This window comes from Lathamus discolor, chromosome 2 (assembly GCF_037157495.1).
Source record: "Lathamus discolor isolate bLatDis1 chromosome 2, bLatDis1.hap1, whole genome shotgun sequence".
NCBI classification, from domain to species: domain Eukaryota; kingdom Metazoa; phylum Chordata; class Aves; order Psittaciformes; family Psittacidae; genus Lathamus; species Lathamus discolor.
In genome coordinates, this window is record NC_088885.1 from 93,077,730 (window position 1) to 93,090,368 (window position 12,639).

Below are 12,639 nucleotides of genomic sequence, written 5' to 3' on the forward strand. Positions count from 1 at the left end.
ACTGTAAATATATACATATGTACAATGACTCAAACTGCCTGACACTTTGGTGTGTAACAAGAACTTATGGCCCATGCCGCTGTATCCAGCTGTCAGATTTGACTATTTTAGTTAGGTTCCCTCATACCAAGATTAGACAGTCTGTACTGACCTTGACTGAGAAATCAGATTGGACAAATCCCTTTGTTTATGACTCTAGTATAAAATGGTTGAAGCAGGACTTTCTGATCTAGTAAAAAAAGCCCTTGAAAGCAGTGGGTACCTCAGATACCCGAAAGGTATCAACCTCTGAAAACTCCTGGGAAAGATACTAGAGGTAGAGCTCCCTTCCAGGTTCCCACATACACTTCCCTTCTTACTTAAAAAAAAAAAAAAAAAAAACAAAAAAAAAAACAACCATAAAAGCAGAATTGAGACTTAAGCTGTGTTTCAGATATTTTTATCTGCTATGCAATCTCAGGGGTCATGCGCCAATTCTCTCTAGAAAAGCCACTGAGAAATTAGAGCCTGCCCAGGTCAAATTAAAACAGGTTTTCTCCTTGGTTTGAAGGTGATGCAAGAGCACTCTAGGATCTCATGATTTTTATATCCTTTCATCCTGTCTTTCAGTGAATGCTGCACTTCAAAGCCTTTTTAGTTTGAGGAACCAGAAACAGAGGTCATAATGCAAATGTTTCCCTGATGTTTTTATTTCTAAATTGAAAGATTAACTGTACCAATTTCCGTTTCAGAAATAATGTATGGCCTCCTGTGGCAAGAGAGCCATGCTAATGTGGCCAGCCTCTGCATTTACCAGTCCGGAATCAAAACCCCACAGCAGCACTCAAAACACACACCTAAAAGAGGTGCACACACATGAAGCATCATTATGCATTGATACGTGTACAGTGAAAGGTCAGACATTTTCATCCCAGATGTAGAGTATTGTGCTGCTGAATATACATCCATAAACAAATGCAAGGCACGAATGCCTTTTTTTATCAATTCCCCTTTTCACCTCTAGGCTCTCCCAAGTACTGTAATTAAATAGTAAAGGCCAATCTCAAGCATTTCCTTTGTGCAGATGTATATAATACAGGAAGGAAAAGCCTTTACTGCATTTATGTGAGCTGTTGCTTGCATGTTGGGGAGAGGCAGAGAGACCAAGCAACACTAAGAGTGGCATTTCAATGTGTTAAGGGACTAGGAGAAAACATATCAATTGCCCTGCATTTCCTCATGTGTGTATGCTTAACCTCCTTTAGGTGTCCTCCATTTCCTGTAGGAGTGCTTCACAGCTTCTCCAGAACCTCAGTCAGGTTAATAAGAGAGCCACAAATATTTGTCTTAGGTTATTTATCTTAATGCACGTCTTTCTGATAGCTTCTCTTGAGAGTAAAGCATGCCATCTTTCCAGTGAAATACATGGACCTTACTTTCCAATTTCACTGAGGGTCATTATACTGTGCGATCAACCTTGGCCTGGCTTCTCCAGGTGCACACCTTCAAAACCAAATCAGAGTTCCACTGAGGGTCCTTAAATATAAATTTAAAAATGCATGTGCTGACCTTTAAGTCACTGACTGAAGCCTTATATTGTTACTAGTTTTGACTAGATCAGGGAAGGAAGGTAGATATTTGAGATTATGTTCTTTAGATAGGCAAAATTAATACTAAAAGAAAACAGTTAGATGTGGCACATCCATGCAACAATTCCAATAAGTAAGTACAGCTGTCACAGCCCAGCGCATGCACGAACCCTAAGACACTTATCTGACACAAACAGTATTAGCAAACCCACCCCTCCCTTTAGTTAAACAAAACCTTACCTTTCAGCTATAGATTTCCTTGGAAAATAAAAATCCTCTCCTGCAAGGTAGGCAGCTGCAGTTCCACCTCCGAAGTAAGTTTTCCGCAAGAGTGGGGCAATCCGGTTGCTTACCAATAGGGCTCCTAAACCAGTTGGGAATCCAAAGATTTTATAGAACGAGATGGGGATAAAGTCAGCTTGGTGAACTCCCAAGTCTAACGGAGAACTGCTCACATAAGAAGCTGCATCTAGCAGAACAAACCACTTCCCTGGTATTTTGATGGGACAAAGTTTTCCAGATTTTATATCCTGTATCCATGAAAGGGGATATTTGGTACCAGAAAAATTGCTCTGAGCTGGATAAGAAAAAAGATGAGGCGTCGTGCAGTTTTGTTCTTCAGCTGATAACCTGTTATTTTCCGATAGCAAGATTTCCTTTGGTTTTATTGGAACAGACAAGACATTCATTGAGCCAGTTATCCCCCTAATACCGACCACAGATGTGTGGCTGTCAGTTAGGTAACAAAATCGACTGCTGGGCTGCTTTGTGCCTTCAGGTATCCAAGGGAATGCTTCTGCTACCAGTTTAAGTGCAGTTGTGCATCCAGATGTGAAAATGATGGTGTAATCTTCAGGAGTAGTGTGAAAGTGTTGTAATATTCTGAAAAATTGAAAAAAAACAAACCAACAAACCAGTTATTTTCTGATTTTTCTATTTTTTGCTGTGTGGTATATATATATATATATATTTTTTTCTCCAGCATATATTCTTCTACTCTGACAGCTGATATGAATAGAATTAGATGGGTTTTGGCAAATAGCACAATAAACTTCAACAAGTGTAGCTCAAATAATTTTGCCCACAACAGACTCTTTCCAATGCAGCGGTGAACATGGCTGTGTGTTTAAGGCTAGAAGCCAGTTCTGCCTGGCTCTGAATAGACTGGCCAGTCTGGTCCCTCAGTGAGATCAAAATCAAGCCTGCCTATGTTTAAAATTACATTGTCCTTGAGAGAACACAGTTTTATTTACAAACTATTAAGGGTTTTAGTTTGCAAAGCATTTGGGGCAGACAGTATATTTCAGTTAAAACAAAATAATCTACTTAAATACTGGGCATCCCAATCAACAGTCACAGGATTTAATGGGAAAAACTTAGCATACAGCTCTGTTCATTGCTTATATTAACAATAGAAACAGAAGACAGCAAGAAGCAACGTATGCTTCCTATGTGTTTTATGCACATAAGGCTGTAACCTCTGTAGTCTGCAAAGATCACTTAAACAAGTAGCAACTTAATGTCTTCCAGTATGCCTGACTAGGAAAACTTAAGCAAGCCAGTCTATGTTACACACTCACTGATGCCTGGACAGCACTTTGTTGGCTTTAAACTACCTTTTGTGAACCTCATCTAAAGCACCTTTTGGTGCCAATGCTAGTTTGTGCATCAGTTACAGCTTTGCAGTCTGCAAGATGGGTCTTCTCAGAGGCTTTTCAGCCACCTTTCTTCCCTTTTCCACCTGATGAACTTCCTCTGAATTAACTTTTAGAAAACTCCTACTAATATTAACAGTAAATGTTACAACCAACTGAGAGACACCAGCTTCAGTGCGTGGGGCAGGGCAAACAAAATTGAACCGGGGCATAAATGTTACTGCTTAGCAATGCTGTGTGGCTTTAAAGGAAGGTAAGAGGTAACAGGGTTTCTCAGCGCATCTCTCCTGCTGCATGGTGCTTCTGTGAGCAACATAACGTATCAGCACTCCCCAAGCAGCTGACACTATGATCTGCCTAATTCCAAGGTACAGACCAGCATTTGGAGAGTATATGAACTCTGGCTCCCAATGTGTACCATTAAAAGATTGCATGTTTTATGTAACAGGAGATTCCCTTACTGGAGCAGGCAAAAACTGAAGACATAGTTGAATTTAAATGTAGGTTATACAAAAGGCTACGTGACAAATTCAAGCTAAAATTTCCTGATCCAGAAGGCAGCAGAGAGGAATGCCTGGAAGTTTTATGTATCCAGTCTGAAACACAAACGCTACAGGCAAAGGGTGGTAAAGCTTGGTGCAGCAAGTCAAAGATTAAACACTGGAAAAGTGCAGTGGCTGTGATTATTAGGACTAAAAAACACCCTGTAAAGGCCCAATGAAATGATACTCTTAATATTTTTCTCAGTTGAGGGAAAGTCTTATTGTACTGGGAAGTACAGAGTGCAACAGATTGATTCATAGGCTAAAATGAATCTTGGGTTTCTTCAGAACTTAATTTTTTAAAATCTGGTGCAAGTGGTCCGCATTTTATGTCTTCTGGAAATGAAGAAAGAATTTCAGCCTTTACGAAAGACACCAGCAGGTCATGGTTGCGAGCTTTAAACATTCTGAGAAACCATTTGAAAGAGTTTATAAGGATCTTTCTGCAATAGATCTGCCAGGGAATAGACGCTGCAAGCATTAACACCTCCAGACATAATTCTCAAAGGCTGCGCTCAGAGAAACCAAACTTCTCCATTAGACTTTAGAAACCATGTTAGGAAGGAAGATGGGGACAAACAGTGAAGTTTTTGTATTGTGTATTGAACTGTCAGCCTGCCTCATTCATCATGGTGACCTGCTCTATCTAGTTGCTGAATCACGCACTCCCCCTTCCCCTGCCATGAGCTGTATAGCCTTTCCCACCACTCCCCATACTGCAGCTTGAAGCACACTTTTGCCCTACAGGGCACCTGACCGAAGAAATCGGAAACACTCAATCCAGACAGCAGCCTCTGCTGAAATGAAGGGTTACTAGTCAGAGCCATGACATGAATTTCAGTCCTTACAGATTTCTGCCTTTATTCCTTTTCTTGCATTCACCTAGATACAGAAAAGGTGGAAAGCAAGGCAAGCAAGAGTCCTAACTTCAAGTAGAGAATAGGAGAGCATTAGACTTGTTTCTAGGGGAAAGGAATTGCAGAAAATGGATTAATAAGGGGGCTCGGTCTTTGTGGCTATGGACATAATTTTGTATGCATTATCTTATGATGTGGCTTATTTTTGCATGCACTACACTCATATTGGATAGGTTTTGGAATCATTACACTGATATAAACAAAAATTACAACAATGTGCAATTCCAAGAAAAATCAACAATTAGGTATTCAACTTCTGTGAACACCAGGCCAAGTTATGTATTCACATGTATGAGCACACACAGAATACCTGAGTTAATAACGTAGGTGACAGGAGCAAATTCTTAATACTTAACATCTTTTCCTACAAGCAAGCTGACAAGAGCAGCAACAAAAAGCACTCTGAAGACTCTTATCAAGTCTGCTCCTCTTTTATTCTACGCTTTCTTTACCGTCCTCCATGCAAGCTGAGTGGGAGGTGAGACACATCTAGGCAAAATGCCAAAGTTTGCTCAGGAATAACAACCTGCAGTTCTCCATTGGAATTGTACTCGCTTACCACAGCACTTAATTTGACCAAAAGACACCATAAAATGACAATAGCTGGAATGCAGAAATGGTGGATCAGGATTTAATAATGGGATGCTGCTGCCCAACCATGAATCCCAGAACCAGTGAGTACTTTTTCAAACATTTTCCCAACTTTATAAAATAAAAACTATTATCATGGGTACTTTAAGCTCACAAACAGAAGGAGAACAAAACTCATGCACATTGACAGCATTTCAACTGTATTTAGTTTTAAATCATGCAAATTTGGAAGCAGTTGAAAAATTCTTAAATAAAATCCATAACACCGATATATTTACCTATTCAGTTCATCACCTGATACTGATTTTCACATAAAAAAATAAAGCTTTAGGATAAGATTTTCAAGTGCCCAAATGAATTACAGCCATTTTTTTGTAAAAGACATTTAAGTTCCCAAAGTTAGAGAAACAATGAAGTTGCATTTCAAACTACCTTCAATAAGAAGCAGGCTCCTTTGTGAATCTCATTAGGTACCTATTTGCATTTTGGGTCTCTAAACACATCATGAAATTGCTATGACTCCAGTACTTGAAAAAGAGTTAGAATTTTCAAAGTCATACTTACATTTCGATTGAACTATTTCTAATGTTAAAAAAAGGAAAATAAATAAGGCAATAGCAACAGAGATAAGGAAATTTCCTTCTCCAGAATGACTTCCGATGTGCAGAGCAGAAGAGCTGCAAACACCTCAGAATAAGGTTTATAAAATGAATATCACAAACTCCTGAAACAGAGCAGCAGTGTTATGATAAAATCAGAGTACTCAGGGCTAGAAACCTGCAATACGTCTCAATGACTTCTGCAGCCCACAGTACTACATCCTCTGTTTTGACATGAATACTGGGAAGCACTGGCTATTACACACAGCTCCTAATGCTCTCTGCTTGCGTGTAACACATACCCTATTACAGTGAAATGCAGTTCACCTTTATTGCACTCCTGTAAGATTTATAGCCATATATAAGGTTGTTCTTGGCAGCAGGACTAAAGACTTGCAGTGAAAAACTGATAGTTTGATCTATTATAGCTCACAGCTGCAAATAGCAAAGGTATTTTATAGTATTACAAATTTCCACTTTTCAAAGGATTCTTTGGAACAAAAGACTGAAAAGATAATTGTTTCATTAAACATACTGATATGTGCTATCACGGGGAAGTCGGCACAAAGGCTGAGAAACTTGACCCAGTTCCTTGCATTCAGATTGGCAAGGAGGGGGAGGAAGCTGCATGCTCCATCATTGCATTATATCAAAGACCCACCATGCCTGGCCACTTCTTCCCCTCCTCAAGTGCTCCCCAATAGCACACAGATCACAACACAAGGAGGTCAATAATGCATAGCCAAGAAGCCTGTCCAGGGAGGAACCACTGAAAATGCCCCCACCTGACCATATTTCCCTAGGCACGCTTGTATCCTGAGACCTCTCTTTGCTTGCATCCTGAGACCTCCCTGTTAGCTGATGTTTAGTCCTTTTAAAATGTTGCCATGTAAGTTTTGTATCTTCATGACTGCAGCAGAGCCAAAACTAAGGTAAACATTGCTAGAGAAAACCAACTAAATTTCAACCAAGCCTGCTGTCTCATTTTATACATTTAATGCACAAATATTTAATAATGGTCTTTATATTTAAACCTGCACATAATCAAGCCATATATTTTGAGGGTGTAGTCCTATTATCTAACTCATCTAACTCAACAGCCTGAGTTAATAGTTTAATTAGAACTAGATACTCCACATTGCTACTGGCAGCTGTGTGGAAGGTAAAATCTACTGATTTGTTCAGCTACCTTAAGTACATAGTGTCACCTGAAGTTAGATGAAAGGGATGACCTCCAAAGCTGCTGTCTGGCTGCTATTACCTCATGCAAGAAACCCCATGTTACTCCTCGGCACTAGCTCTTCATTTGTGGTTCTCAGTAGCAGATCAGTAGTAGCGCGCCCATAAATGTACAGATGTCCATGTTATACCATTTCCATTACAGCCACCTATAATTCAGTTGATTTATGGGGCTTTTCTTCCAGGATTCTAAGCTTTAAATACTTCTAAAATATGCTTTATATCAGTTTCTCCACTTTCTTCAAAATCACCATTTTGCAAACACCTACAAAAGCTCAACAAGAAATTCTATTCCTAGGTTTGGGTCTTTTCACACTTTCATTCCAACTGATACAAACATTTCAATTTCTAGTTGGCAAGATCAAAATATGGCCAAGGAGTTCCTGATTTTCATGTTTTATACTTGTATGCACATTTTTATTTAGATTGTATATGAACTTTCATAACTACAGTGATTTTCTAGCCAGTAGCCCATCTAGCTAAAAAAAGACTCCTTTTAAAAGTTAAAGTACTGCCATTGTAACAAGAGATTCAGATTTGAAGACAGAAGCATACTTACCCATTTGACAGTACAAGTTTAGGTAGCACTTTATAAAGGCTACTTTTCAGCTGCATGTTTATATATAAAAATTATTACTGTAATTTTTTTCCATTGTTGTGTTACTCCGGAGCACAAATTCAGTTTGGACTTGTACTGAGAGGTGCTTAGCCTGCTCTACAGAAACTATGAAAAGATGTTACACTGTTTAAGGAATAGGTTTTGAATGAATAATAATAATAAAAAAAAACTTCTGAGTCAATCAGAATGCTTGATTTTGATCTAGGTTTTGTTTGTCTTTTTGTTTGTTTGTTTTTTTAAGGTAGAGGCTAACAGTTTTCATAACTGGTGTTTTAATTCTTTCCACACACAAGTACAAGAGAGGAATATATATGGTGGCTTCATTTACTTTTCTGGGTAAGAGCATTTTAACCTTCCTCATTTATTAATTAAGGGTCGGGTCCAGCTATCAATGCAGTAAATTTAAAAACTTCCATCGATTTTAGTGAGGGATCTTAGGTCTTGTAAACTGCTGTTGGTTGATACAGACACCAGGACCTGAACCCTTCTTTCAGGCTTAACTTAGTGTGCAGCAGTAGTTCTTCTGAACATGTTTTTTTCTCTGTGCATATGCAGAAAAAAGAACAGAAGATGTGGGTATCCTCATTCAAGCCAACAAAGAATGGTACTGTAAAGAAGCACATATTGCTTAACGTCCAAACCAATTTTCCTTAACTTTTCTTACTGACAGAAGTGACAGCTTAGCTTAGCTACTTACAGCTACATCCATAAGGGGAATGCTCTGGTTTAACACACTAAAAAGACAAGCCTTCTGGGTAGGAAATATCTTATATCTTGTTTCCTAAAGACAAGGTCTATTCAATCAGTATGTCATGGCACCAAGTTAAATTCTCATTTTCAATTGCCAATCCAAACAAAAGCAAACTGAAATCTATGAATGTTTTTAAGGATCAAATGTATCTAAGCGGGGGGGGGGGGAAATCTATCACATCTGTTTTCTTCCAGCAAAGCATTAATTTAGTGAAAAAAACTTTGTAAAAGTTTGGGGTTTTTCTCTTAAAGTAAAATTTTCAACAGAAATCTATACCATATCATCTCTTCAACCTGTATAGCTAACCCAGCAGAGGTCCATCAAATTGAAAGATTTGCCCATGGATTAATAGCTGCATAAGAAAGAGCGCTGGGGTAAATAATAATTTATAGTTCTCTCCCAAAGTTTACTCAGTCTCCTTTTCTATTTCAGTTTTCTTTCTCATACTGACAAGACACAAATGTAAACCTTTCAGAGGACATGCTAACTATGAGACAGGTTCCCACTGCTCCATTTATCCTCACTGGTTATATCCACATATACTTATTTTCTGACCATTTTACTCAAAAGGCACTCATTCTGAACCCAGCTTCTTCCCATTTCTGGCTTGCATCAGAATGATTAGGACCTCACCCATTTACACAACTTCTGCTTATGGCAACACTGAAATCAGCTCCCCGAAATAAATGATTAGTTGGAATGCACCTCTGAAGATCCACTTGGCATGGGTACATGATGGAAAAATCTCTCCCTTTGTATTTGAAAACATTACTGGCTTTAGGCATTCATGCTCAGCCATCTGAATTGAAGCATTATAATACATTACATTTATTCTGCAAGGCATTGCCCAATTCACTGGAGACAAACTGGAAATACCCATTTACTTACAAAGGGTCATAGTTGATCTTCACCAAATAAATCTTTTCTCCAATTCTGCAAAGCCGGCAGCACAGCAGAATGCCTTGAGTTTCCTTTGCACAACATCTTTAGAAGAGCAGAAACTCTTTAATGGCTACAAAATGTCTTCTTTCAGGAAAAGATGCTTTGATGAGCACAGCCTATAAGAAGCACACACCCTGACCAAAAGGTGTTGACCCTCATTGCAAAGCACACATCCAGAAACCGTTCAGTGTCACAGCAGGCATGCTGACAGAGCAAACTAAAATTCAGGGTGGTATTATGGCACCACACAGAACCAGAGGAGTGAAACAGTCGGAAGGAATCATGAAAACCATAAAATCTGACACTGTGGGCTACTTGTTGGTACAGTTTGTTCTAACACACAAAAATAACTCCTCTCGCTGACTGAGCCTATAACTCCTATAACTTTCTAGATGTGGCAGAAACCCCTAGGTAACTGTTTCCTTTGAAATTAAATAGTTATTTTTCTGTGTAGAGAAGGACAATCAATAGCTACATGGTTTTAAAACCACTTTGTGGATTTTTTTTGTGAGTAAGACCAGCCAGATCTGTTTACTCCAGTGCTTGAACAACTGCCAAATATTTGTAAAACAGTTGTGAATCCTGGTATTTTCATTACTTAGGACAGAAATGACTCTGCAAATTTATATCATAGGTCCTTCAAATGAAAATTCACCACCTGCTATTCAAGTCAACCAGGAAGGAAATGAAAAAAAAAATAAACCATCTTTTAGGCAAGCATTTAAGGAGGACTACATATGAATAGCAAACAGCTCATGAACAAACCATTCCAAAGCAGTATTTGCGCAAATTCACTGCCAAATAGACAACTGCAAATTAATCTGAATCAGTTTGTAAATAATTCTTGTGTTAGAATTCAAAGTAATTTTTGCAGCAGATCTTAGCAGTTACCACAAGGAAGCAAAATCAAAACCAAACATAGGAAGGTTTTATACACAGACTAGCATATTGCCTCAGCTGCTGTCTAGGCAACTTCAGCATGGGATGTTTTGATCATGGTATTTTCTTCATATAATAGACCAAAAAACTAAGGTCACTGTATTTTCCCTTTCCAAACTTCTCTTACCTATAAGGTTTTTATTTAGCAGAAACAAACAACATACTGACTTCAACAGTGAACACTCAAGACAGCACACTACCAGCCAGAGGTATAATTTCTACCAGTAGTAAGTGCAATACCCTATTCACAAGCAATGTGAGCAAATTACAGAGGGGGGTATACAAATTCATATCACCTCAAGACAGCTACACTGTGGACAACAGAGGACATTACCCTTTAGAGACACTCAAAAGCCACATGCTCTACATTAAACAGCTCATCTGATGTAAGGTAGAAGTCTACCTCAGGCTGAGATGTCTCATCCTGGACATGTTCAATTCCTTCCACTGAGTGCCAAAGGCATCTAAATGCCTTGCGCATCATACACTGCTATTCCTATCCAGCTTAATAAATAAGAATTATATTAGTATCTAGTGAAGCTTATCTCAGCTTCAGTACCTTTGGAGCACCATCATCCCTCTTCCCAGTCTTACTCAGTGAGTCCTAATCTCTAACCTTTCTACAAATTCTGAGAGATTAGTTCTTCAATGCTACACTAATTAATTCTGCTAATGACAGCAAGCACCACCGGCATGAGGCCTGCCAACCTACCATAGGGATATTTGCTGGTAACTGGTCAGCAGTTACTTCACTTTGTTTCCTGTTTCTTGGAAAGCGGAGCATGACAGTTGGCTATTTTCCAGAAGTATAACAAGCATAAAGTTGTAAAGGCTGTTTCAGAAAAAAATTAAAATAAATGAAAAGGGAAAAAAAAACCCCACACACATAGTTGTTCCGATTGTTCCATACTCTCAAGATTTACCTTTCAAGCAACCTCAGATAAGAAATTACATATTCCTTAAGGTGTTAAAAAAACTTCTTTTTTTTTTTTTTTTTTTTTTTAATAACATACCATCATTCCCAGTTCTTTAACTTTTCATTACAGGAATTTGTTTCTAGATCAGCTTTGGCCTTTAAACAGTGTATTTATGTAATCACTCCAGCTGTGGTGGAGTGGGGCTTTTTGGCAGTGTTTTTGCAATCAGTTAAAAAACTGCAGCTATTTTTTTTCCTAAAGCAGTATGTCATGTAGTCCAGACACTGTGACCCTAGTCAAACTCTTTTCCCTGTTAGTGCCAGAGGATGGACTTTTGACAACTAGTAACTGTCTATGACCCATTTACAAAATGGGTTTGCCATCTAAACTAAGTAAGTTCGGCTTATTTGCATGTTGCCTGGTATTTTGGATTATAACAAGCAAGAAACTAAGCATAGCTTCTAAAGCATAGCCCCACATTTCTTATACTATCCAGCAACAGTTATGCTTATTCTGCAGTGCAGGAGTCAAGCACATTCATATGCTCATTACTTACTAACTCTTCCATTACTTACCTAGTCTTCTAATTTTTTCTTTGGGGTGGTATTGCCTGGGACTAAAGTAGGTTTGAGAAGCAGTAGGAGAGCAATTGTGTAGATGAGCCTGTGCGGCTCCTGTGTACTGGGGGCTTCTCTACGCTGGCTCTAAACAAGTCCTTTCCTGTGCTGCGCTGGGGATCAAATCAAAGCAGTTGTGACAAGGTGTCCCTGTCCCAAACACTCCCAGATGGCTAGCAACCTTCTTCTACCCTCTTCTTTCTGAAGTTTAAAGACTCACATGTGTTGGCTGAACACAGGACAACATGTTTGAGGCATCAAGGCTCAATCACTCTTATTTATGGTTAAACAATGGATGCATTAGAATCTATATAACCTTTGAGGAGTATAGCTACCTGCATCCTTGGTAGGATGCACCATTCAGCAGACATCTTCCCAATGCTGACAGCACTTTGGTGGTTCCTACTCCAATTCCTGTTCTGAAACAAAGCCTTGAACCTAATCTTGACATATATCAACTGCAAATAAAGATAACCATATCAGTGATCACATATTTACTGCTGAGTTTTTATATTAACCCGTTCCTCTGGAAAAAAAATGCAAAAATGCAAGGTGAAAGGAGACAAAGACAAAACACTTTCATGTCAAAAGCAGCCATCTACATAAAAATGATCCAAAGCAGTGATGAAATACTCTGATTCACATGTCCAGAAGCTCAGAAATTGACCATTTACAGCATAAACTTTTTGATCCACCTCTTCAATGTATTTCCACGGTATGAATGATGGCCTGACTACAAAATA

General features: G+C 38.7%; 1 protein-coding gene across 2 annotated transcripts in view; it reads right to left on the minus strand.

The window, feature by feature from the left end:
* The window catches only part of MOCOS (molybdenum cofactor sulfurase), a 218,864-nt gene that overhangs the window by 129,331 nt on the left and 76,894 nt on the right, over nucleotides 1-12,639 (minus strand). For both annotated transcript variants that reach the window (XM_065667756.1, XM_065667755.1), the window contains exon 4: nucleotides 1,809-2,450. In XM_065667756.1, coding sequence (XP_065523828.1) covers nucleotides 1,809-2,450 — 642 coding nt within the window. The remainder of the gene's footprint in view (nucleotides 1-1,808; nucleotides 2,451-12,639) is intronic.